The 27,500-nt window shown below is 42.4% G+C and overlaps 1 protein-coding gene across 1 annotated transcript in view; it reads left to right on the forward strand.

Moving 5' to 3' along the window:
- Positions 1-27,500, forward strand: part of FOXP2 (forkhead box P2) — a 398,689-nt gene that overhangs the window by 356,812 nt on the left and 14,377 nt on the right. Inside the window, exons 11-15 of the mRNA XM_078766261.1 lie at positions 3,962-4,038; positions 6,084-6,185; positions 8,870-8,991; positions 10,196-10,265; positions 12,347-12,504. Of these exons, the coding sequence (XP_078622387.1) occupies positions 3,962-4,038; positions 6,084-6,185; positions 8,870-8,991; positions 10,196-10,265; positions 12,347-12,504 (529 nt within the window). The remainder of the gene's footprint in view (positions 1-3,961; positions 4,039-6,083; positions 6,186-8,869; positions 8,992-10,195; positions 10,266-12,346; positions 12,505-27,500) is intronic.

The following is a 27,500-nucleotide window of genomic DNA, read 5'->3' on the forward strand; positions in this document are numbered from 1 at the left end:
GGAAGGGCATCCGGCCATAAAAGCATTGCCTCAAACAGGGAACCATGATTGTCATGGGGCCCGCAAAGCTAACCCCCGCTCTAGTGGGGAAAATGGCCTTAAAACGATCATTCATGTATATATATATATAATATATATATATATATATAATATATATATATATATATATATATATATTATATATATATATATATTATATATATATAGATGTGTGTATATATATATATATATATATATATATATATATATATATATATATATATATATATATATATATAACATTATATAATTATATATATATATATGTATATATATATATATATATATATATATATATATATAACATATTATATAATTATATATATATACATGACTTCATGCCATGAGTGGTGAACCATAATGTATGCAGGTCCATAACCATAATTATGGTGAACCATAACCATAATTTTTGCATAATGACGTATATAACCGAAAGGTTTTCAGATTCACAAGTGTATGCAGGTCTCACTGCATGATCACTGCACGGAGGAGGGGGAGGGGAGGGGGGAGGTGAGGGGGGGAGGGGGGAGGGGAGGGGGGAAGGGGAGGGGAGGGGAGGTGAGGGGGGAGTGGAGGGGGAGGGGGGAACGAATTGGCAAGCGATAGCAGGCTTTTTACTTTTATTTTTACCTCAATGAGGGCTATATATATAGTCCATGCTTGGAGCCTTCAAGTTCAACATAAAGTTTTTTTATGAAAAATAATGCAGATGTATAACAATCCACCAATGCAAGTTCAGAAATGAATGCAGATCCTTTACTTTGCGATACAAACGCAATTCCCGCCATTTCCACTCACGATTGAGGCCTCCACAGTGACCGCGCCTCTTCTTCCTCCTACCACTTCGTCTCACTTCTTTCACTCAAAATGCACGAAATTCTGCCGCATGAAACTATGTAGAGGCCTCGTCGGGGGGGATATAAGGTAGATAAGGAAGGCGTTGTAACAGAAGAATCAAAATAAAAGTGGAAGAACATAAGGAAATGGGAACTATTCTGGACCCACAGCCAAACCCGACAAACCATTGCAATACACCCCGAACGTCTAGCGCCGCCACAAACTACACCATGGAATTGCAGCTAGCGCGGTTTTTTTAAACCATTGATATTAAAATAAAACGTCGCCTAAAACCACCAGGATTTTATGCTGATTCCGAATGTGTCTAAAACTTTTCTCCGATGTGTAGTTCTTGAGTTATAAGCGGACATCCAGACAGACACACACACACACACACACACACACACACACACACACACACACACAGACACTCCTCCTTTATATATATATATATATATATATATATATATATATATATATATATATATATATATACAGTGAAACCTTGACTTACGAGTGCACCAACTTACGAGTTTTCCGAGATACGAGCCGTCGCTCGGTCGATTTTTTGCTTTGTGATGCGAGCCGAGATCTGAGTTACGAGCGAGCGAGCTTGGATATAAAACACGTAATCGTCGAAAACAAAAACATGAGCGAGGTGTGCGTGTTGTCGACTTGGCGAGGCAGTACGATCGTCGTACTTCTACGATATGTACGATTTTGAAGCAGAAGGAGTCGATAAAGGCTATAACGCCAGCCAAGGGCGTTAAGATTATTTCAAAGCTCCGGACCTCTGTCCATGAAGAGATGGAGAAGTTGTTGTTTGTGTGGTTGACGGAGAAGCAGCTCGCAGGAGATACCGTGACCGAGAGCATCATCTGTGAGAAGGCACGAGACATTTACGGGGATTTGGTGTAGCAGACGGCGGGAACATCAACGGACGAGGCATCGGAAGAGTCATTCAAAGCCAGTCGGGGATGGTTTGATAATTTTAAGAAGAGGACCGGCATTCACTCCGTCGTCAGGCATGGTGAGGCAGCAAGCTCGGATGTGAAGGCAGCTGAAGATTTTATTATAACTTTTGCCGAACTGATAGAAGCCGAAGGATACATCCCCCAGCAAATCTTCAACTGTGACGAGACAGGGCTCTTCTGGAAAAAGATGCCGAGGAGGACGTATATAACGGCAGAGGAGAAGAGCATGCAAGGCCACAACTTGTTCAGAGTGCCGGCGATAGCTCGCCTTCTCTTTGTGGAAGACACGGTGAGATCCTTAACATCCAACAACTAATGGGACGCAAACGGGGCGCCCAGTATAGCGGTACACACATTGATGAATCACCCTGCCTGTGAAACATCGACATGACAGGTTATAGCTGGGTCGGGATTCAAACCCAGGCTGGACAGTTTAGAGTCAAGTGTGCGTACCTCCAGTCCAGGCCATCCTGCCAACTTGTATGCTGCATACAGGTGAAATATAAAGCGCGAGATATTTATATATATACTGTATATTTAAAAAAAAATTGGTGTGGTTTTTGGCGGGCTGGAACGGATTAATAGCATTTCAATTCATTTTAATGGGGAAATTTAATTTGAGAAACGAGCAAATTGAGTTACGAGCTCGGTCACAGAACGAATTAAACTCGTAAGTCAAGGTTTCACTGTATATATATATATATATAATGTAAAGTTTTGGCTTGGAAAGAATTGTGATCTTCCGTCGGGCGGTAGGTTCAAAATGTGCCTAAATCTGTTTCCCAGCTGAACTTCCATAATATCACCCTCACTCCTGAGCAGTACTTCAGAAGTACAACAAGCATGGATTCGAAATCTTCGCTGGTGGAATTTGGAATGAGGTTGGCGGGGTTCCAGCTTTTTCAATTATAAACTTTTACAGACATGTATATATGATGTTGCAAGGTTAACAGGGTTTGCCCTGACCTAGAAGTGACGTTTACACCATGCATTTCTGGTTGTTATAATCCACAAAAGATGTTATAAACCACACCAAAATCTCCTGACTCTGTGTTCAAGATATTGAATACATCATCAGAGTACGCTAGTACTCTCTATGTAGGGATGGCACGGAAAAAAAAATGTCACTCCCATCTGCTACATGCAAATTACATTACTACTGATTGGTTCCAAAGGCAGACTCTCAAGGCAAAAGCAAAGGCTAATACCAAGACCATACATTCACAACTCTTTTATGTGTGAGCAATCAATGCAACAAGAAACACCTGTCAACCATTTGCTCCAATGCTTATGTTTACCTAAAATAGGGGACTGAACATGAGAAGTGCTATTGTTCTACAATAGTAAAGCATATATCCATAGAAATACCAATAAATAAAAGCTGACCTTCTGTACTCTTGCCTCATACTTACCTTTTGATCTCAAATGCAATCTTTTTAGTATCTAACAATTAAAACAAATTTGACTTTACTGTTACAATACATATTGGGGGCACTGTATGTATACTGTATATATGTATGTAGTCAGATCAGCTGACTGATTCTGTGGGAAGCAGTCAGTGTGGCAGGTAACACACTGCTTAATTGTTTGTAGTGGGCAGTTTTGTGTCTTACACAGATTGAAAATAAAAGCCAGAGGTAGCTATTATTTTATTGTAATTATTAATAACTAGAATGTTTCTCTATAAAGTTCAACATGAAGATTTATGAACTCTGTATTGTGTTCATATGTACTGTACGAACCAAGTAATCATTATACAGCATCTGCCATTTTCAAGAGGTGTTAAAAATGTTTCACAAACAAGAAAATCATAATAGTCAAAGACACACGAAACAATATCTTCCAATACATGTGGGGAAATAGAATCAGTAATAAAATATTTTAATGCATTTATCCTTCACCTCATTATACTTTTTGTAATGCATGTACCACTGCCTCGCAGTGTATGTATATAAGCACCTCATTATACTTTTTGGATGTGCCCTGGACCGTTGTGAGTGTCTTGTTCTGAATACTTTGTCAACATCCTACATTTCCAAAAGAATATGCATGCAGCACTTGTTTATATAATACGTTTTCCGAAGACTTTGAATTGTGTTCTGTTTGCCCAGATCTCGCACAAAACCAAGAGTTCTACCAGAACACTGAAGTCAGACCTCCTTTCACATATGCATCATTGATTCGGCAGGTAGTGATGAACAAGAAACACATTTATTTATCAAAACAGACAATTCTACATCACATCACAGATTCTGAGTTTATTTTTATTATTCTCTCTAGAACAATATTTTAACAAGTATAACTGGATGAATGCTCTTATCATTTCTGAAAAACAACAACCTATCCCCTCTTTTTCCGAAACCTTCAGCGATTATAATTGCAGGTAAAAAAAACAACTGTCCCATACCTGGAAATGTATGTTGGCAGTGGTACATGCATTATCAATAAGTTTAAAAAAAAATTGTTTAATTGATCCAGAAAACTTGCCATAACTAACTTAAAAGGTTGTTACACAAGTCTTTTAAAATTCCGTAACTTTGTGGTCATTCCTACAAGCTTTAAGTTTACTGATGATACCCATAATGGTCGCCAATGATATCATTGCTGCAAACAACAACCATAAAAGGGATTCTTCTCCTAAGAAACCACTTTGGGGTTTTTGCAGTAACAGAAAGTCATGGGTCGTTTATCATGCGTCACAAAAGTTTTCAAAAGGTGTCAAGCTGGTAGCGCAGGAAAATGTTACGATGGAACTGAAATCCAGAGAATTTGGAACTTGACAAACACCCGGATCAACTTGAGCACTTGGAGGAAGGATCACCAAGTGAGGATTCCAAAGAAATCCTCAGAATCTGAATATTTAGATGAGGAGAAAGTGTAGTGGTGCCATGGCCTAGATGACCCTATTGACCTTTGTGCTGGGATTCCTTTGCAAGAATGGCCGAGCAGTTAACCCCTCGCAGTTGTTGATTAAATTTGCATCTCTTTTACAAGCGGATCTGCAGAACAATGAGACTGGAGCGACAAAAGCTGATAAGTGGTGCAGTACAGTGTATGGTATGGTGTATATGGTGTAGCATGTAAAATTGTACAGCACTCCTAGTTTCTTTGGTTCTGACCTGAAAATAAGTTTTTACAGAGAACCCAAAATTACACATGTTGTTTCAAGTTTGCTTTAACAGTACAATATTTGCCTTTTTAATTCCTATTGGCATATATGGCACATTATGCTAATAGGAAAGCCTGACTGACTTTGATCATTCATGGCAAATACTATACATGCCCTATTATTTAATTAAGGGAACGATACCCACCTCATGGCATTGTCCTAATCGGTGCGCCCTTTGCGGCACGGCGGTTGGCCGGCGACCCCTCATGGCCGGTATCCTCAGCAATTCTGCGTTTATCCACATCATTTCCTCCCTACGTTATGGCTTTGATTAACCACCTGTGTTGAACATTGTTGGGGTGGCATCTGGCTTCAGTCGATTTATTCCTCCATGATCTTCAATATTTCTCTCGCAGCAATCGCATTCAAAATTGGCGGAACGCACTCTGCTGTGCTTCGGTGGAGCGAAATCCCTCCCCATTTAATATCACATGTCCAGGAGTTTCTAATCGAAGAACCCTTCAACAAAGAAAGAACCTCAACCTAAATGCCCTCATGTGTCAGATTGCAACTTTTTACCAGTAAGCCCCATCGTCTTCATTCCTCACAAGAGAAGGAAATTTTTAAAAAGATCAACTAGGAATTTTGACAATTCTAAACAAATACTGGAAAAAAAAATTATACTGGGGAAAAAAAAATCAAGAAAAGTAAAAATACTGGAAGTATTTTTGACATATATATATATATATATATATATATATAGATATATATATATATATATATATATATATATATATATTGATATATATATATATATATATATATATATATATATATATATATATACTGTATATGTATATATATATATATATATATATATATATATATATATCTTGATATATATATTGATATATATATTGATATATATATTGATATATATATTGATATATATTGATATATATTGATATATATATATATATATATATATATATATATTGATATATATTGATATTTTTGATATTTTTGACAATGACAAGTTGTATTTTAGGGTGAAGGAAACTTAGAAGGTTGATAGCATGATATGACATCCCTGCTCATTATTTCTTTCCTCTTGGTGTTTACAGGGAATTCTAGAAAACCCCGAAAGACAGCTTACCCTGAATGAAATTTACAACTGGTTTACCAGGAAGTTTGCATATTTCAGGCGCAATGCTGCAACGTGGAAGGTAAGTACTGTATACATACAATGTGAGCATGTACATCCCTGAGCAAATCCAATTCTTCAGCGTTTGAATGCAAAACGTTTCGAGTGAAAAGTAAAATGCACCTCTTCATTCTTGAAGAAGAAAACAAAGAATTTCCGACATCATTTCTGGAGATTTATTTATTATGTTTCTTGCCATTGGTCTGAATCTCCAAATAATGGGGTTACAGCGGAGATTAAACGTTGATGTATTCTGTGAGGTCCGCACGTGGTGTAAAAAAACCCCAACTGGAATTTCCCACCATTCTTAATGCCATTTCATCATCGGAGAAGGAAAATACATTTGACAGCTCTTTTTGGCATCAAGAATTTCCCCACAAAGGCTGGTGGGAAGGACCCTTTCTGTATCACTGTGATGTGTCCCTAATTTGCCGCAATTAATAGTGCCGTGCTGTTTGGAGCCTAAGAGGTCCCTGACATTGTAATTATGGACTGAGTGTTAGATTGCCGCTTGGAGTGATGGCGCCTAGGTATTTTTTAGATTTTTTTTTTTTGAAGCTACTTGCTAATTAAGGCCGGTGAGCGGCTGTTTGTTCACAGCGTCCGGGACTCGTATCCTTTTCTCTACGTTTGCACGTTCCGTGGGTGTCGACTCGCATTGATAAGGCAATTAACGGTGCCAGGTTTCCAATGCACCACGTTGAAAAAAAATCTGTTTGTTCATCTCACAGTTCTGATATTATGGGTTATGGAACATCATGTTGGTGATTTATTTGTCTAAAAGCGACACTGCAGCCTTCGAACATGGTACATGAAAGCATAAAGAGAGAATTTCAAAGAGAAGTGCATGACGATTTGCATTACCTGATTAATTTCTGCTCTTGTATGGCTTTGTACTCTATTCGGATGTCTCAGCAGGATGAAAAAGACAATTAAAAACTTGTGCGGAAAACGCAATCGACTCGATATGGACGGGTTCGATGGATCACAGTAGTTCCAACTGTAGAATACAAAACTTGTACTTCAGGAGGAGGAAAAAAAAGTCTGTGGATGAAAGCAAATTTTTACAGTGGTTCTCCTGGCAAAGGATTATTAAAAATAGAAAAATGGAGCTCTCCTTATGAAAAGATGGGTTATCTGCTTGTGTCATTGGCAGTGCACAAAGTGTGTCCTGAACGCTGAGAGGTTCAGGCTCATTTGCATGTGAGTCCTCGTCCTAAGAGCAGCCTTGGGCGCCGAGATCAATCAACTCCCTCCGACCAGGATGGTGCAAAAGAGCCCGCTCAGCCCGGCTGCCTCTCTCCCTCCTTAGCCCTGCCCTCCAGCACAGACTTGACATATGCAAATGGGCAGTCAAGGGTAACATAATGGCTGCGTTCCACTTGCCTGCAGCAAGCAAGCAGCGGACCGGGGCGACAGATAGGTGAGCGTGGCATCTCCACGTATTTCGGAAAGATGAGGGGGTGGGGCGGAGTTAAAGGGGGGAGGGGGGGGGAGTGGGTGTGGTAAAGTGTTGGAGGGATTAGAAAATGAAAGGAGCTCCGGGATTGCTGTGACATTGACGAACAGCAACCATTTTGTGGTTTTGCAAGAATCATCATTATTCATTATCGGTTGGAGCAGCTTGTGCGCCAGAGGATGGGAAGGTCAGTTTTCCTGTGGGTCAGGTGCTAAGCTGGCCCCGTAGATTGAGCCTGACGGTAAGCCCAGCCCGAGGTCCAGATTATGCCTTGTTATCAGCGGTTAAACCTAGTAATCCCTAGGCAGAGCATTTCTTCTGAGGCCAAAAGATCAGGGCTTAAGCCTACGCCTCATTCGCTCTTCCAGGGTGATTGTCTCCAGCACCATCACAAAGAGACATCGTATAGGTGAAGGATTTAGCAAGGCGCATTCCTAACATAACATTATCCTCTCTCCATGCGGCTATAGATTAGCACAGTTGGTAGATATCATAGGAAAAAAAGAGGAACACGGAATCAGTGTCAGACGGCTTTCCTGCTACTTCATTCTCTCTTTAGAATGATGTTGAAAAATATGGACATTTAGGCAGACATTCACAAACTAGCTTTCATGACCAACTGCAGAGGCATATGAGAAACACTTGCTACTTACAGATTAAACAATGGTGTATGTCAAGCGTAATATGCGTCCCCGTTGCACCTTCGTGACCAAAGTTGTGCTCCTTGGCTCGTCAGCTTTACACATCACATAAAATCATGTCAAAAGCCACTTGTCCATCGTTTGCTTCTTTAGCTCTTCCATCACTTCTTCACTATTCCCTCCACTGCTTCTCCATCTATAACTACCTTATTATCAGTGCTTAAAGACAAATTAGTTTCTCTCTGATTAACTCGTGTTTGGGTGCTGTATGGGTGGTACCTTGTGATCAACATCCTTTAGGGGTGTGGATGGAGGGAGGGTCCTTCTATTAGCTCATGTGTATTTCCTTGTGGTGATTTAGTAAAAAAAAAACGACGAATATTGCCTACTGATCTCAGGATATTCCTTTTGTGGAGGAGCTATGGTACAGTTACAGCCTCATTGGTCCAGAATGGCTTTCAGGTTTCCCGGTTCCTTGGAATGAATGGGGTTTGCTACACGGCTCTCCGATGATTACGATATGCAAAATTTATTCATTGGCTCTAACGATAAAAATGTGGCAGATTCTACCCTCTGACCCCTAAACCAGTGTACGCATGTCTACAGAATGCTGTGCGTCACAATCTGAGCCTGCACAAATGCTTCGTTCGTGTGGAGAACGTCAAAGGTGCTGTGTGGACCGTTGATGAACTGGAGTTCCAGAAGCGCCGGCCACAGAAAATGACGGGGTTAGTGCGATGCACTGTTTTACGATGCCTTAAAACAGCCTCGTGGCAATAGTTCTGACTTCCTTTCAACCATATTTTGTGTTTACTGCAAACATCAGGATATGGAAAGCAATAATTTATTTTTTTTTTTTGGAAATCTAGAGTTTGGATTCTTGCTTTATGAATTGCTTCGATGATTAAAAGACGATTTTTACAACAACTTTCTGATTACTGTGATAATGCTGTTCATTTCTCTGGTTAGTTTTGTTTTCCCCAACCGATGGAATGGGTTCCTTATTTGCCCTTTTCTATGAGCCTGGTGCTATAGATATGGGTTTGACGGTTTTCCCTGCGGAACTGTAATTCTCCACCGTGGTGGGAGATGGAGTGCGGCGAACATAAAATTCATTTTAACTGCCATGATTTTCCGACAGCCGTTTGGCCCCTCCACGGCATTTTCGAATTCCTGCCCTCCTGACAAGGCGCATATTTACCCGGATTTGTTTATTCACCTCTGCATCTACTTCCTCATTTTAAAACCCTCTTTTTGTCAAGTCAAACTACAACTCAAACCCATGCAGCTGAAACGCATGAGGAAACTGCATTGCAAGTGTACAGCAACCCCTTTGTAAATCTTTCCAAGATGTGTATTAATTCTTCCTTTGCCTCAACCTCCCTTTACTCCAACGTTTGCCAGCATCAGATTCCTTTAATGATTACCTAGCCTGGATGCATCTTCCAGATGATCGGATCGAACTCCAGTGCATCTCTGCTTGTGCAGATGATATAACGGAGATAACAGATTGTCACATTTGATAATGCAGCACCAGCGGGCTGCAAATTGCACCCTGTCATTCCTTATGGCCTAATGGCGGTGTCGTATGCGGCGCAGCAGTGGCCTCGTGCAAATCATCAGGACGTAACCCGCTTAGCACGGGCCTTCGCTGGGACAGGCCTCACAAACTTCAAGCTCGGGAACATAACAATCCTAGCCCTGCCAACGTGATCATGGCCGCAGTGATGGATTCCAAATTATTTTCCCACTTCCCACCATTTTTGTGCCCTTTCTGATCCTGATATCCATTTGGATTGCTGCAACGATTACATGCTGTATTGACTTATCATAATCCTGGCATGACAAGTCGTCCCTACTGATAGTACCGTGATGAGGAGATTGACCCTTTTGCTGAGATGCTCGTTCTAACTACGTTCCTATTTTCCAAAGGAGTCCATCACTGATGAAGACAATACAACACGGCCTGGGCTACGGAGCGGCGCTCAACGCAAGTCTGCAGGCGAGTTTCTCTGTAAAAATATATATTTTGCACAGCATGTATTGGTTTTCTGCTTTGCATTTCAAGTTAAACAACATGAAAGGGAGATCTGCGCATGATGGTTGGAAGGAACCTCAGATATATTGCTTTGGTTAATTAAGGGCGGAAGGAATGGTTGAGGCGTTGAAAGCAGTGGGGCGATGGGCTTTGCAGATTTCGATTAAAGAACAGCCAAGGAGTCTCATTTCAATAAGATCTATTATATATTCCATAGAATTAATTTGTATTATTAACTCCAGATTTGTTTATTTATTCATTTATTTTTGGAAGTGGAACTTTGAATCGTATCTCTGGCCGATGACATAATTAGGTATTCGTAAAACCATCGGCAAGACTAGAAGGGCACTCGGTAGAGCGCACACTTCCGCCAGGCTGAACAGTTTACGTTGTATATCCCACTGATAGGCCGGATCTGCATCTAGACCTCAACTAAAATCTAATCAGCTTGTTCATGTCACCTACTCAACTCATCCACCGAGTTTTGTTTGAATCTGTATACAACTTTTTGAAATATCATGCCATTTATCGTTTTGGACCCATTTCTCAATGGTGAAGAACCACTTTAAAAATCCTAGTATCCGGATCCTTGTGCAGATCTTCACCAAAATGTAATAAATTTGTCTTTGGTGCACACCCAACTTGTCCACCAGATTTTGTCTGAATCCGTCCATAACTCTCTCAAATATCTTGTTCACGGGCAGACAGGGGTGAAAACAAAACTTCTATCCACCTTTGGTAGCGGAGGTAAAGATATAATGCAGCAGACATTTCGGAAATAAAGGAGCGGAACCCACAATCTTTATTCTCCCTTCAAACCCCAAAACCCCATAACCCAAACCTTTTACTTGCAGAGTACCTGTTTGTTTCCTCCCCTACTCACTCTGCTCTTTCCCTTTCCCTATGAGTTCATTCCCTTGGTTGTTGTGTCCAACTGCTACAACCTTTGCCCTACTTGCTCTACTGTCAGTTAATACGCTCATAACATTACTCTTCCATGAGCCTTGATCTTGTCGAGCAAAACAAATAAATAAAACAAACTCGATTGATTTTGAAACACACTCCAGGTGACTTCTCAATATCAAATTAGGCACCCAGTGAAAATTTTCAAATCGCACTGTTGGTCACATAACGAGCCATGATGGCAGTTGTTTATAATGATCGTAGTGATTGAAAATACATGGCGGTGTTAAAAAATTTAGGCAAATGAAAGCATGCCTGTAAAATATTCATGTGCACATGGAGCACTTTCATTAAAATCTATGTTAAAGTTCTTTCCACCAAAGTCGGCTCGTGTGTCAAATTGGCCCGCATTTCACACTGAGATGTTGCAGCTGATGATGTCTCTGATTTTAGGCCTGCTCCATGTGGTGGGAGGGACCCATGCCGACCAGCAACAATTTTTACCCATCTGGAATTTGCATTTCAAAACAGGTGATTGGAGTTGCAACAACAGCGGTTAAGAACGGGCAGCGATTCGCAGAGCGTACTGTGAGATTCATCGTAAGCACACAAATATGAAGGAAAGTGAACCGTTAAAGAATAACTGAGAAATCCTTTCGCTTGGATGATGTCTAATTGGCGACCGTCATTGGAAACTAAGATTTCAAATGGAAGCTTCCAGCAGATTCGAGGGAAGGAACTCTTTGAAGGCCTGAAGCTTTTGCTAGGCACACACACGGGCACTGATTTAAATTTCAATCTCCCCGATTCAAAACGCACTGCAATTGTGACATTTTGTGCAGGGTTCATAACCAAAGGAGATTCCCATTAAAGGGAACCCCTGATGGCTCTGGGTATATGTGCAAATCAACGAGGATCGACGTTTCCTTTGCTTAATCTTCCAAGGAAGGAGTGCGACTGGCACGACATCACGACTGCTTTTGTGCCGAAGGGCGCATGCCCACCGCAGCTCACTACATCGGTGGCCACGCGTCGTCTTGTGGGCTTCTTACGGAACAACCAGCCGAGCTTTGCATTCGAGAAAGGAAGGGCAGGTAGTGTGTCTGGCGGCATGTTCTAAAAGAGGTGATGTTTGTTTTCAGGCGGCTTTGGCCGAAACGAGCTTTCCTCTGCTGGGCGCTTTTGGAAACCACATGACAGCGTTGGGACTGATGGGAGCAGGCCATGAAGACTTCAATGGACTTATTGAGCATGGGAGTAATGGGAGTTGTAGCCCTGGACAAGCTTCACCTCAAACAATGTAAGCAATGCACCTTAAGCACTTATCTACCTTCCCAATCGACTTAAAATTCAATTCAATTTTCTTTGGCATTACCCTGAAGTCACACTACATATTGAATTTTTATCTTTCCAACATTGGGACATTCCATCATAAAGGTGCTACATGTGGTGGGCCTTAACACAAACAATGCATTTTTAGTGGATTTGAAAGTCACCACCATGAAGTTTTGTATTAACCAAGGATGGGATGAAAACTTTTGGTGGAGAAGTATACCACATTTCGCACTGGATAGTTTACTTGGTTCATTAAGGACACTTCCGGCTGAAACCAATGCCACTTCAAGTCTTGTTCATTGGCACAAAAAGACCCTGCACCATACTCTGGATTCAACAACAAAGGTCAAGCATTGGTGTCAGGAATATTTTGAACTAACCACCCCGAGTCATTTAACTTGACTCACCTTTCTGGCTAACTTCCTGGGCTATACACAACTCTGGTCAAATTCCGAAATTCCTCCCACCTTCGGTCGAGCTTCAGGCCCGGCCGACCAGTTCGTGTAAAACTTGGAGCTGAATATATTGTCTGGCTGCTCCACAATAAGGTGTGAATGAATGTAGTAATGGTAGTAATATTGGTGGTGGTGGTGATGGTCGTCATCTTCTTCTTTAATAATATGCAACACGTGCCTGTGGGTAGTATTATTCATTCGGGGTTTGGCTGTGCCACTGATGCAGTGACTCGGAAAGGGAACTCGGCCAGGGTTCCAGCGGTAACTCGCCAATGGGAGTCGGCATAGTAGTCAGACAATATCGTGGTTGCCTGATGCTAAATGCTGATTTACATGCCAGGTTGAGGCTTGAGGAATCGTTTTGAATCATGTAATGAATTGTATAATGTACAAAGTAACACAAACACATACAAGACAATTGGCAGGAAATAGAGAAACGCATCATAAACGATTAAAGCAAAAGTTGTCTTTATTATGCCATGTTGATTGGGTTGATCAGACAGGCTAAACCTTTTTTCAATGAACAGTCAAAAGGTCATCATGAACTACTTTCATTAAAACTTTAAGGGACACATTATGGGTGAGAGGGCATTAAATTGAGGAAAAGGGAAGCGGGAAGAAATGAAAGAGAAAGGGGAGAAAATAGTAGTGGGGAGATATAGATATTGAGGTTGAAAGGAGATGGAAGTAAAGGGAGGGAAGGAAAGTTCGGACAAACATTTAGAGCCTCCCCATTCGTGGGGGCGACCTCCCTGAGATCAGGTGAATGCTGATACGAGGGGCTTATGGGGAAAAAGGAGGATAGGTTCCTGGCGCACAATAATAACCATATTTCGACAAGAATAAATGCTGTAAAATGAAATAAACATGCAAATGATATATTTGTGTACTATCTAAAATAAATTAGCAGAAAACTAAAAGGCTTTTTCCTGGGAAATATGCATACGTGTATCGGGATGAAGCATCGGCTCAGCTTGCTCCAATATATACCAGTGGAGGATAACGTGCTTCCCAATCATGTAGGTTAGAGCAGGAATCAGAAGCACAAGAAGAGAGAAAGACAAGACAGATTAGAGAATGTAACCTGAGCAGCGAGGTAATGATTTTTCCCAGCTGCGATCCGCAAATAGCCGAAACCACTATGTCTGAACTGGGAATTGTGGGAGTTTACTGCATTACATTAAATGGTACACATTGGATGGTTAGAGGGTAGCCTCGACTCTGTAAGGCCGTGCTAGGATTTTTAAAGGGGAGTGGGAAAGCTGTATAAAATTTTAGGGGAACCTAATAGCTTCTCTCTTGATTAGGACTCCAGGTTTTGATGTGTGGCGTATATAGAGCCTTGCAGCTCTGAAAGCACAATACAACCCAAAGAAGAAGAAGAAGTTAGAGGGCAACAGTGGGGAGGATAGGGTGGGGTTGAAGAAGAGGTTGTTAAAATGCCTCCATTTTGTGTTGATACAAAAATGAGATGATCAGCTGAAACTTCATGAGAAGTTTTCACATTGAAACCACACTCAAAAGCCAATGAATAACATTAGCCATGATTATTCATGATTGGATGGTAAAATTAAGCACAAAGGCCAATAACGTGATCCAATTTGATTTATTGTAACAACACAGCGAACTTGCAAAAACATTTTAATCTAAATCCTTTAAAGTGTGATTCCATACTAACTTGCTAACTCTGACACCACTTTCATCACGTGTGATCTCCGTTTGCAATTTCCGGCTCGTATGGAGTTCCTTAAACGATGTGTTTCCATTTTGACATGGCAAACACTTAGCACACTGTGGAATTTAACACAAATCCTTCATTACACCCAATATAATGAATGTTAAGAACTTGAATGATTCTGTTGCCTCTAAGGCCATGTTGTCACTTCCAGAACATGAATGTGTGTTGGTCGCTCTTCGTATCTGAAGAAGTATTTTCCCATGAAACATGCGGGTGATAAATTGGTTTACAGTTCAGAAGCTGCTGCTCAGACAGAAACCACACTCAAAGATAACAAGCGGTGTAACCTGGGGTCAAGGAGTCTGCAAGAAGACCAGACCACTTGCTATCCGTGCTTCATGCAGGAATATTAATTTGTTCAGTGTGCCAGTGATAACTCTCGTACTCCTCGATAAATGTCACTTGCTACGAGTAGATAACATCAAAGTGAGATGATGCTGTGCAACAGGGTCTCTAATTTTTATCCAACTAGTGCCAACGCTCGTGGAGGAGCTAGAACACAGAACGGATTATGACGGAACAGAACAAAAAGAACAATAGAAAAAGATAGGGGAGGGTGCAGAGGGTGGAAGGGGGGACACACCAACAGTGGTGTTGAGGGACAAAATATAGGCAGACTTGGAGAAATAAGGGATTTGGGGAAGATGCAGGGAGAGCAGTATTCCCTCAAACTGTGGGTGAAGGCCTTGTGGGTAGATAAATCTTCAGGTGTGCCAAGGAAGAATCTTGCATGATGTCAGCAAATGGCTCTGTTGGCCAACTCTGCAATGTGTTTTGCCCAAGAGAGATCATGGCTCAAAGTGAGGCCCAGGAGTTTGAATGACTGGACTTCCTCAAGAGGATTGTTAAGAAAGTAGATAGGAGGGTTTGCCAGACGGTCCTTTCGGAAAGAGATAGTGAGAGTGTGATATTTGTCAGGATTGAAAGATATATTCCAAATGTTTGACTAGCTAGTGATTTTATCATGTTCTGAAGAGAGGGAAGAGGCTGCTGCCTGCCTATCTTAAGGATGAGGGATATTGCGGCAGACGGTGGAGTCATCAGCAGAGAGATAAAGAGGAATTTCTAGAGAATCAAGAAGATCGTTGATGAAGATTAGGAGCTTCCTCGTTGAGAAGAACATCAAACCAGCTGAGATTCACAGGAGACCGTCTGCAAAATTGGTAATATATGGATTTGACATGATTGTTTGTTTAAATGATGCAGGGAGTTCATAAATGGTCAAGAATCGGTTAGTGATCTTGAGCATTTGCACATGCAACCCACTTCGGTCACACAAGCAAACATGAAGTGTCGGATTACTGGACTTGAAATAGCAGAAGAATATTGCTCTCTGTTTTGGAAGTATGGACACAACCATTTCATATTCACTTGAAATTAAATAATGCCAGTGCAAGAATTTGGTACCAATGGACTTTTCCTCTACCAGACCTCAAAGGACCTGGGTGCGACAGAGGATGTAGGTTTCTAAGTTTTAGATCAACCCTCATACAGTCTGGACAAGTCCATTTGTGCTTCCTATGTTTATGAATTGCTCAAAGAACATGTGCCTGCCATGAAGTTTTCGAATTGATGAAAAACTAAAAGGACGTGTCATGCAATGACCCATCCCAATGATTTATGCACAGGTAGGATCAAGGCGGTACCACATCAACGGAACAGGTGTGTCGTTTCATCATTTTCCATGTGCTTTGGAACTTTCTCGAAAATAGTCCACATCAACCTTCAACCACCCTTGCAGTTACGGTGACCTTTCACAGTGGTTTGGAATGCTCCATCAGTCATCCCATCAGTCTGTGATACCTTAAGATATTGGCCGAGCTGTTGTACGATTGACCGTCATCCTGTCACGCCAAGGCCTCTCGATGCTCTACGGCAGTGACGTCTCCCCCATGTCAACGCGATATTTAATACTGCAATAACGCACGTGCATTATATGAGATACTCCAGCAACGACATGCACAAGTTTAATGGATCACATTATTGTTTCGCCAAAATGTGTTCAGTACATCAAGCTCATCGCATCCTGCAAAACGTTCAAAGGCACCGGCATGTGGATTTGATCACCAGTAATTTACTGAGTTCGGCTTATGACTTGGATACACTCAGTGCAGCCAGATCTTGAAAGATAAATAAATGTGAGTCTGATAGTACTTGCACGGGAGACCTCCTTCGGAGGCCGGCTGTTTTAGGCTGAAGGATGGCAGGACGGTTCAGTTCACAGCGTGCTCGCTTCTGAGCTGTAATCTTCCCCTGTGGAGTCAAATCTTACTAAAAATGCCGATCGGGGGCACGGTATCTCACAGAGTGCTGTTCTTCGGGATGACAAAAACCAAGATGTTTTACCTGCATTTGGGTTGTGGACAGGAAACATCTCACGGTATCTCTCAAAAGTAAAAGGCAATTGTATGCTTGTAGCCTGGCCAAATCCTCTGCCTCACAAATAAATGAGAAATTTCAGTGTATTAGAAAGGGATATGCATGATACAGTCACGTGAAAAAGTAAGTACACCCCATGTAAAGTTTTGACTTTATCAACATATTTCAACATACAGCTATTTGATCTTCATTTCAACAATATTGATAGATGAAGGTGATATAATATAACAAATATCATGAAACATTTACATTTTGTAGTCCATTGTATAATTTAAATAAACATCAATGCAAATTTCGCATGTGGAAAAAGTAAGTACACCCTTGGCTCTAATAGGTGGTATTGCCCCCTTTGGCAGAAACAACCTCAAGTAGGCGTTTCTTATAACTGTCTACCAGTCTCTGACATCGACTGGGATAAATTTTTGCCCACTCCTCCATGCAGAATTCTTTCAGCTGTGCGATGTTTGACGGGTCTCTTGCATGCACAGCTCTTTTCAAATCCCCCCACAACATCTCGATGGGATTTAGATCCAGGCTTTGACTTGGCCATTCCAGAACCCTCCATTTCTTTCTTTTCAGTCATTCCTGGGTGGATTTACTGGTGTGTTTAGGGTCATTGTCATGTTGCAAGGTCCACCTTCGGTTGAGCTTCAACTTTCCGACAGATGGCTTCACATTATCCTCAAGCACCCTCTGGTACAATGAAGAATTCATAGTGGATTCTATGATGGTGAGCTGCCCAGACCCTGATGCAGCAAAGCTGCCCCAAACCATAATATTTCCACCACCATGCTTTACAGTTGGTATCAGGTTCTTGTGGTCAAATGCTGTCTTTGGTTTTCACCAAACATGTCTTCTGGTACTGTGGCCAAATAGCTCTACCTTTGACTCATCTGTCCAGAGCACATTGTTCCAGAAGTGCTGGTCTTTGCCTAGGTGTTCATTGGCAAACTTTAGTCTTGCCCTGATGTTCTTTCTGGACAGCAAAGGTTTCTGCCTGGCACACCTCCCATGTAGATCAAATTTGTGCAGCCTCTTTCTAATGGTAGACTTGTGCACTTTGACATCAACAGTGGCAAGAGCTACCTGTAGGTCCTGTGATGACATTCTGGGGTTCTTCGAGACCTCTTTCAGCATCTTGCGGTCTGCTCTCGGGCTGAACTTGCTGGGGCGGCCTGGCCTGAACAAGTTGGCAGTTGTTTGGAATCTTCTCCACTTGTAGATGATCTTCCGGACAGTCGAATGATTGATTTCAAATTGTTTGGAGATCTTTTTAAATCCCTTCCCAGACTCGGAGGCATCTATAACCTTCTTTCGGAAGGCCTCAGAGAGCTCTTTTGATCTCGGCATGGTGACGCCGCACACTTCAACGACAAAGAGCAAACCAAACTAAATGTCTGAGGTTTAAATAAGACAGGTTCCTCCAAGATCCCCTCTAACGATGTTCTAATCATTTGCACCTGAGCTGGTGCACCTGATTCTAATTTTAGGTATTTGAAGTGGTGATAAATGTCGGGGTGTACTTACTTTTTCCACATGCAAAATTTGCATTTATGTTTATTTAAATTATACTGTGGACTACAAAATGTAAATGTTTCATGATATTTGTTATATTAAAACACCTTTATCTATCAATATTGTTGAAATGAAGATCAAATAGCTGTATGTTGAAATATGTTGAAAAAGTCAAAACTTTACATGGGGTGCTCTTACGTTTTCACGTGACTGTAAGTCGTCTCCGTTTATGGTAAAAATGAACTTAATATAGTTGTCTGATAAGATAAGTACGATAGATTATGTTCTTTGAGTGTGGATAAAACTATGGCCTCCTCCAGAGGGAGGATGGTTTCTAACACTTGTAGACACCAGAGGTAGAAACCGTCCTCCCTCTAACACCAGAGGGAGGACGGTTTCTAACCCCTATTTGCAGCCGTGTCCCGCAAATTCGCGATTTTTCAGGGGTGCAAAAAAAATAAATTCACGAGCCGCTAGCTTGACACATTTATAAAAACCCATCTTTCACCAGCCATTCACAAAGCAGTTGGACGTATGCAATAAAACATCTACAAGCCACGAGCATGACCTGCTTATACATTCGCTGCTGTGTGCTTATATTTTCATCAACCTTCCCGGATTATTGTCGACATTTGCAGGATTCGTCTCGCCATTTCCGGGATTATCGCCGACATTCGCGGGTTTAGTCTCGCCATTTCCGGGACTTTCATCAACCTTCGCGGATTATTGTCGACATTTGCGGGATTAGTCTCGCCATTTCCGGGATTATCGCCGACATTCGCGGTTTTAGTTTCACTATTTCCGGGACTTTCATCGACATTTGCAGATTATCATCGACATTCTCGGGATTTGCCTCGCCATTCGCGGTTAGGTCCTCTCTATTCGCGGATTTTCGCGACCTATCCCCCCTTTTTCCATTGAAACAATGCCCCAATATTCGTGGTTTCGCAATTTGTGGCACTTTCCAGCAATGTAACCCCTGCGAATAGCAGGGTCCCACAGTATATATATACAGACTTGGCATTTAATATGGAATATTTTTTTTGTGGGGGTGAACTTACTTTTCAAGATGTCTTAGAACCAAAAGTTCATAGGAATTATGTTGAAATTATTCTAGATTTTGTTAATGTGACCTTTAAAAGAAACAAATACTACATTTGACATTTCGAAACAAATAAATTGATCCTTGAAAGTGATGTAAACTGATATCGAACTCAATTCATGGACAGTACTGTGTTAAACTTCTGTACGTTTTCCAGAAGTATCTCTTTATTTTGCACATAAGCCAAATGTTTTTTTTAACAAAAACAAAAGTTAAATTACGACTGGGATTACGGACAGTAAAATTACAGTTCAGTACTTCGTGTAACCCCCACGAGCATTCAGGAAAGCACATACACGTTGAGGCATGCTGTTCACGAGATTTGCCAAGGTTTGGACAGGAATCGCTTGCCATGCCGTGACAATAGCCTGCTGCAATTCACGCACAGAGGTCGGCTGCTGGTCCAAGTGGTCGATTTGACGCGTTAATTCTGCCCACAAGTTCTCTATCGGATTCATATCCGGGGACATGGCAGGCCACTCCGTATGCTCTACACCACGGTCAGCAAGAAAGTGTTGGATCATGCGAGCACGATGAGGCCATGCATTGTCATCTTGGAAGACAAAGTTTCCTCGAAAGGCTGCATGAGCAAATGGAAGCAATGTTTCTTCCAGAATGGCCCTGTACTTGAACTGGTTCAGGTTTCCATTCAGAACAACCAGGTCAGTTTTGCCCCCTGCATGAAAAGCAGCCCAAAGGGTCACCCCACCACCTCCACCTTGGACTGTTGGCACTATACAATCTTTGTTGTAAGCTTCATGCACTTGTCTGTGCACTCGGACGTGGCCATCTTGACGATAGACCAGAAATCTAGACTCGTCACTGAAGATCACGTGATTCCAGTGTCCTGGCTGCCATTGACGGTGCTCTCTGGCCCACTGCAATCGGCGCTGGCGGTGTTGTCTGTTCAGGTATGGCTTTCTCAGGGGACGCCTGGCACGATAGCCTGCTTGAACCAGTCGTTGGTTGACTAGCCTTCTGGATACAGGCACATTTGTCAGTTGCTGCCACTCAGCCCTAAGCCGATTAGCTGACTTGGTACGGCCATTGCGGACTAACCGGTGCCGCTGGCGATCCTCCCTCCTTGTGGTTCTGCGGGGACGTCCTGGCCTCGGTATTGGAGTCGGGACACCCCTCTGAGCATTTCGTTTCAGGATCTTTGACACCTGACCTTGAGTGATGCCATACTGCCGAGCAATAGCACGCTGTTTCATGCCGTAATTTCGTAAAGCCACCACTCCATGACAAACAGCATTGTCGAGTTGACGGACCATCTCCAGAGGAAGCGGCAATAACTTTTGGAGACGTGCAGCAGTTGTTTTCCACTAATACAGAACGCAACAACCCTTGTGTACCCGACTGTGAAGCCAATCATCAAATGCACCTGTCCGTACATTTTGCCACACCACCTGTGATATAATCCTGTTGTTGACTTCTTGCTGCGACAGACAATCAGTGACGTGGTTCTTTTAACAAATAAATTACCAAAGTGTAAAAGAAACTCACCAGATTTATATACTGAGTTAAGAAAGTAAACCCAAGTCAAGAAAAAATATATATTCCATATTAAATGCCAAGTCTGTATATATATATATATATATATATATATATATATATATATATATATATATATATATATATATATATATATATATATATATATATATATATAAATATATATATATATACATGTATATATATATATATATATATATATATATATATGTATATATGTGTATATATATATATATATATTGTTATGGTTTTGCGCGACCCCCGTTCCCTTACCAAGGGGAGATTAAGCACCTTGTTCTCCTTGGGTCGTCGCAACCGCGAGACTTGACTCGCCACTTCCGGTCAGACGCGGGACAGGGTTTCGGGACAATGTTCGCACGTACCTAAGTACCCACGCCGCCGCGGAAGCGGGGATCATGTCTCGCACGAACCACGCGTAATTTGAGTGCACCCGAGCGGATGGCGCACCACGTGGTCCGTGCTATTACCTTGTTATTGGAACCCGATTAGAGCGATATAGTTCGTACCATGCTAAGTCAATGATGGAAAACACGAGACGGTCGAAACAAAGAAATAACACGATTTATTTACACTATTATGTACAATGGTTAGGTAGAAAAGAGAGACACAGGGCAGAGCTTAGTCAGTCTTAACTTAATTTTCCCAGACTATGGGCCCATTCACACTCACGGGAGGGATGAAGGAAGGATTGTTCATGCGCTGAACGCGCCAGCTTGGTCGTTCAGGAACAGCTCACCCGGCGTGGCCCTCTGGCGGTCACAGCACGTCCCCCGATGAAGGCAGGCAGGCAGGCGGGAGGGATCCTCGCAGCGCATATCTCGATCAAAGGCAGGCAGGAAAATATGCACGTCTCTCACCCGGCACGGCGGTCCTTCACAGCGCGATTAATACAACGGCGCGCTTTCACTCTCGTAACTCAACGGAGGATCTGACTCAAGCTCAACCGCGAACTCAACTTGTAACTCGTCTGCCTCCCTTCCCACAATTTGGCGCTCCGAACCGACTCTCACAACTGAGGTGGGGGCTTCGGGCACAGGGTTATATTGCCACGCCCTGGCCCATATCGAATGTTCCAAACCACGCCTTTTGCCGCAGTCGTAAGCCACTCCCCTCGAGCCCTGATTGGCAGCTCGTGCTTACCGGTCACTCTCACTGTCCCGCATTCCTTCGGCCTGGATCGACTTGTCAGGCCGGCCTCTTGGTATTTTGCGCCAAAATTCAAAGCATCGAGGCGGCATAAGCATTGGAAGGAGACCTAAGTCTCATTATTCTACTCAACGCAAACTAAACATAGGAAAGGTCTACGCTTACACTTACTAAGAAGTAACTGAGCTTAAACGAGGCTACATGTTGTAGTGTGACTAACTATGAGGGGAAATTAACCCTTATTTGTAAAAACACAAAACCGCAACAATATATATATGACTCATCTGCTAGCATTAGCTGGTGGACGTTTAAGATCCAACGGCGTCTTTTGATGAAGAGTAGGTTTGCTGTCATCCGCACACTGGTAAGTTGCACAGATGCACTTCCAGCATTGGAGCTATCAGCAGTCACGTGCTGCATACATATAAATTGAATCTTAATTGGAGCTCATAAATGAGTCTCAGAATACGTTTTTAATGTCATAAAATAACCAAATAACAGTGGAACTAGTGTGAGAGAAAGGCAGTAAACGGGTTAAATCTCAACTCGAGAAAAGGTGTCTTATTTAACATCCCATTTCATCCCAAGTCGCAGCCTTTGCGTTTTTGCATAATGACACCAACTGCAGCAGGTGCGATTTCTGGGATGTGAATATGGCACAGGCGTGATGGACCAGCTGACCTTCACTCACACCTTAATTATCTTGTGAAATGCCGTGTTTGCTCCCAGATTCACCTGCTATATATTTATATGTGCCAAGATTGCAGCCAGTTTTTGATGAAGGAATACAGGTATACCAAACCTCGAGCGCCGGTCTTCATTGTAAGTCCCAGGTGTGAAAAAGCATCTTACATTGGCCGATGCATCGGAGTCTCTCGAGCCGAAATAGCTTAAAGGGTGTTTGAGCGGGCCATAAAGCTTTATCGGTAACACTCAGACCGTATCGCATTCGGGCTCCAGTTTGCACACCCGCGTGGAATGTCGAGGGTACGACTCTGTAAAGTAAGTCACACACGAGGAATTTGCACAGGTAATGTCAGAATGACCATGAAAATAACACGAATCGGTATAATTCAAGAACGCAAGCGACTGAAAAGGAAAAGTGAAAAGCCGTTAGTTTGGCGCTGAATATTATTCTGCTCTTAATTAACAGATTCCACATTCTTGATTCAAACAAAATCCAACGATTTTTTGGTTTTTTGCCATTCAATTTCCCTAGGAACCCCATTGCCCAAATGCAGTAAAAAAAAAACTGACCTTTATTCAGCAAGATCATTGATGCTGACGATTTATTTCATTCTAATAAGGAGAGAAGTAAAAGCGCATTTCAGTTTGAAAAAGTGATATTGTAAGACTTGGTAGTGCAAGGAGATATTGGTGTATTTGAAGCATTTGAAAAAGCCCGCAAAGCACATGATGGCACCTGGCCCCCAAGGTAACGTCTCCATTTTTTTTTTTTTTTTTTTGTATACAAGATCGAGGCTCGTGTAAGAGCTAACATCAATCACAAAAAAACAAACAGACACATAAAAAAACATAATAAAGCGAGCGGGAGAGGAGATGGGGAGAGAGGGAAGCACACAAGTACAACAGCAGAGAACAGGGACATCGGGAGATCTGTGGGAGGGAGAACGCTTGGGGGGAGGAGGCACGGGAAAGGGGGTGGGGGGGGATTTTATCACAATATAGCGAGCAAATGCTCAGAGGGTTTCCAGGACCGGTAGTTACACTGTCCCTCGGATGCCTTCATACCGAGGCTCAATGTCCTTTCGGAGAGGTGCACCCTCACCATTGTGACGGAGGACAAACACGCACCATTCGTCTCACTTTTCATTCGGTTCGGATGGTGCAGAGGTAGCACACTTCCCTTTGCGATGTTTAGTCGGTGTTTGATTCCAATGCCAAATGTAAACCGTTGAATTGGTGCTTCGCGGGCGAGGTATTGCGTCAATGTGTGTGCCGTACCTTGGATGGACATTGAAATTGGTGTCCACTCTATGTCAGCATCAACCAGCGGAGCTTAAAGCTCATTGGTGTCAATTGTGGAAGAGTCGGTTAAGTTTTTCTCAACACCTGAAAAAAACAAATTCCGACCTAGATTGCCAGTAACAACCGGTCTAGTCCTTTTAGGTACATATTCCTTGACAACAGGTTACCCAGCTTGTGATCTCAGAGGTAGGTTGCTGTGTGGGCAGCAGCTGCAACTATCAACTGAATGATCCTGGGTGCTCGATTACCACCTATGAGCGACCATCTCCAGCAATGAAGGACAATCATTAGTTAACGTCAGTTTTCAGTTTTGGCCACAAACGACAAGCACGGAGGCATCGGTACACCTTCAAGATTGGGCACTCAGGCGAGGCACTCCACGAACATTATCTAGGGGATGCGCAAATAATCCCACCACTCAGAGCTTCCTTATTCATAAATGATTCAAAGTGCCTGCGACATGCATTTTGGCGATTCTTGTTTTATTGTAGCTCTTGTGCACGTGTGAAAAATTGATGCATACATAAATACGGGTTCACTCAGTCGGGCTGACACTAAAATTGCTACCATTGCTGCTGCGCTCAGTTAGCATGCTGCGCATTGAAATGCATTTCCTCCTCTCAATTAGCCTCCCTGCCTGATCACTGTTGTGCTGCCAGAATAATATCTTATTACCCTGGAGAAGGAGAGACAGCAGCTAAGAATTAGAGTAAAATTAGCCTTGACAGTATAATGCAGCGTTACTCCTATAACCATGATACTAATTGCATCATGCAAGATAAACAGTTTGCCAATCAAAGTAATTACCTCGTTGCGACAAGTGCACCTTTCCTTTTGTTTAATGTTTCTCTAACTGTGATATTCCCTCACAAATATAATGTATATCTATCCAAAGAAGGGTGTTTTTGGGAAGACCGGCTCAGGTTAAAAAGCAAATTATAAGAAAAAACTTTTTTTTTTCTTTTTTTTTTTACCTTCCCTAAATCCAAAGGTGGGAATACTGTATTCATTATTTGAGCTTTACTAATTGCTTGCTGGTCCATCTGCAAATTGCTCATCAGCATAAATCACGTGTCCGAATAATCCGAACCCATGTGGTCCGCCTGTATTAATTGTTCTGGTTATGGGACGATGTGTCAGGCAAGCTGAGTTCCTGAGAGGTAAACCAAGCTACCCCACAGGTCGCGGTACACCTTTGGTGGTGAAGACAGTTTTAAACGGTGTTTGAGGCTGACACTGATCTCTTTGTTGAGCTGGAGTTTAATGGGATTGTAAATTAAAATCTGAACTTGGAACCCCTTTTTATCAGAATTTGCATCATGTGGGATAGCCCGGTTTACTTCTCAGCGGCCCAGTTTTTGCGGAAGTAGTCAGCGTCGGTTGTCGGTCGGCTTGAAGGAAGAAATTGGTAGAGTGAACAACATACATGATCAGGGTGCATGTGTATACTTCCGCTAGGGGCAAAGTGAGAACTTGAACAGGACGGAGAAAAAAAACATGAGGGACAGGCGGAATTACAGTCGGACAAAATGAAGCGAAATTCAGGCCAGGGCGGAGATAGACTGTGTCAAAGTGGAGTGATAGTGGTGTTGAATGGAAGTGAAAGCCGGGTCGGGGCGGTGTGAGAAACGAGTCGGGCCACAGGGGCGCTGGATAGCGAAAATGGAAGATGGCGTTGGATAGTGAACCCGGTGGGGTCAGGGTGAAGTTTCAAGCGAGTGGGTCATAGCGGAGTTCAAGCTGGGCTGAAGATACCCCGGAACGGGTGGGTGAAGCACGAGTGTGAGCCTGGGCAGCACTTGTTTACAACAGTGCGCGTTATTATCTGTGTCAGTCGCCGCAGTTCCTTATCACGCGCCCGGCTGCCTCCCCACGAGTTGCACTCAATTGTCGCGGCTCCGCTACACGCCGCCACTCCAGCGTAGATGTTCATTAATCTCGACCAAAAACAACATGCATCATGGTGCCTGCACGGGTGCTGCCAGGACCCCATGATGGATGGAGCGCTCGGATCCCCCGGCCTGTCGCCTCGTCGGGGCCCCACAGCCCCACATGCTAATGGAGACGGCACTGCCCCGTCCCGTGATGGATTGGACACCACTGGCGGTGTGTTAGCACCAAAGGCGGCTGCCTCCTAAGCGCTAGGCTCGAGGTTAAGGGCTGCAATTCGCGCTGGCAGGGAGAGGGAAGTGGCTGGAGCTGAAGGCTACACCACAGGGTGCTAGGATACGCCTGTCTTACTGGTTCATTTGAGGCAGAGATGTCCATCGCCGTCAGTCTTGTATCTCCCCTTCCTCTTCGCCCTCTCACGTTGTCATTGCACCAGGTTTCTCCTATACGAGAATCATGCCAAAAATGGGGAGAAATTGTGTATGTGTATGTGTATGTGTATGTGTGTATGTGTGTGTGTGTGTGTGTGTGTTTCAGGATTGGAACGGAGCCCTCCCAGGTCTCGATGTATCCAACTTTGTATGTGTGTTTGTAAAAATTATCGATGTATGTACGTTTGTATATGTATATATGTGTACAGTATATATGTATGTATGACTGTATGTGTATATATATATATATATATATATATATGTATATATATATATATATATATATATATATATATATATATATATATATATATATATATATATATATATGTATGTATGTATATATGGTCCTTTATTTATATATAATTATATATGTGTGTATATATATATATATATATATATATATATATATATATATATATATATATACATATATATATATACACATACATTCTACATATATATTGAACTTGAGGAATACTGAGAAGAAGGCCTATTTGACCGAAAGCTTGTCAAAAATAACAGATCGTCCTGAAGCTACGTCTGTAACTTATTTAATTTCTTCCAATTATTTATACTAGTGTGATTCGGTGCGCTCACGTGCCTCACCACACATCGTTTCAGAGGGATAGGCATCTTTGACCATTTCGGTGTCTTTTGGGTCTTTGGGGTCTTCAGGGTCTTTTGGTTCATCTGGGTCTTTGGGGGTATTCAGGGTGTTTTGGGTATTTTGGGTCTTAAGGGTATTTTGGTTCCTCTGGGTCTTTAATGGTCTTTGGG

The sequence above is a fragment of the Myxine glutinosa genome, chromosome 12, assembly GCF_964187855.1.
Source record: "Myxine glutinosa chromosome 12, kmMyxGlut1.1, whole genome shotgun sequence".
In the NCBI taxonomy this organism is placed as follows: Eukaryota; Metazoa; Chordata; class Myxini; order Myxiniformes; family Myxinidae; genus Myxine; species Myxine glutinosa.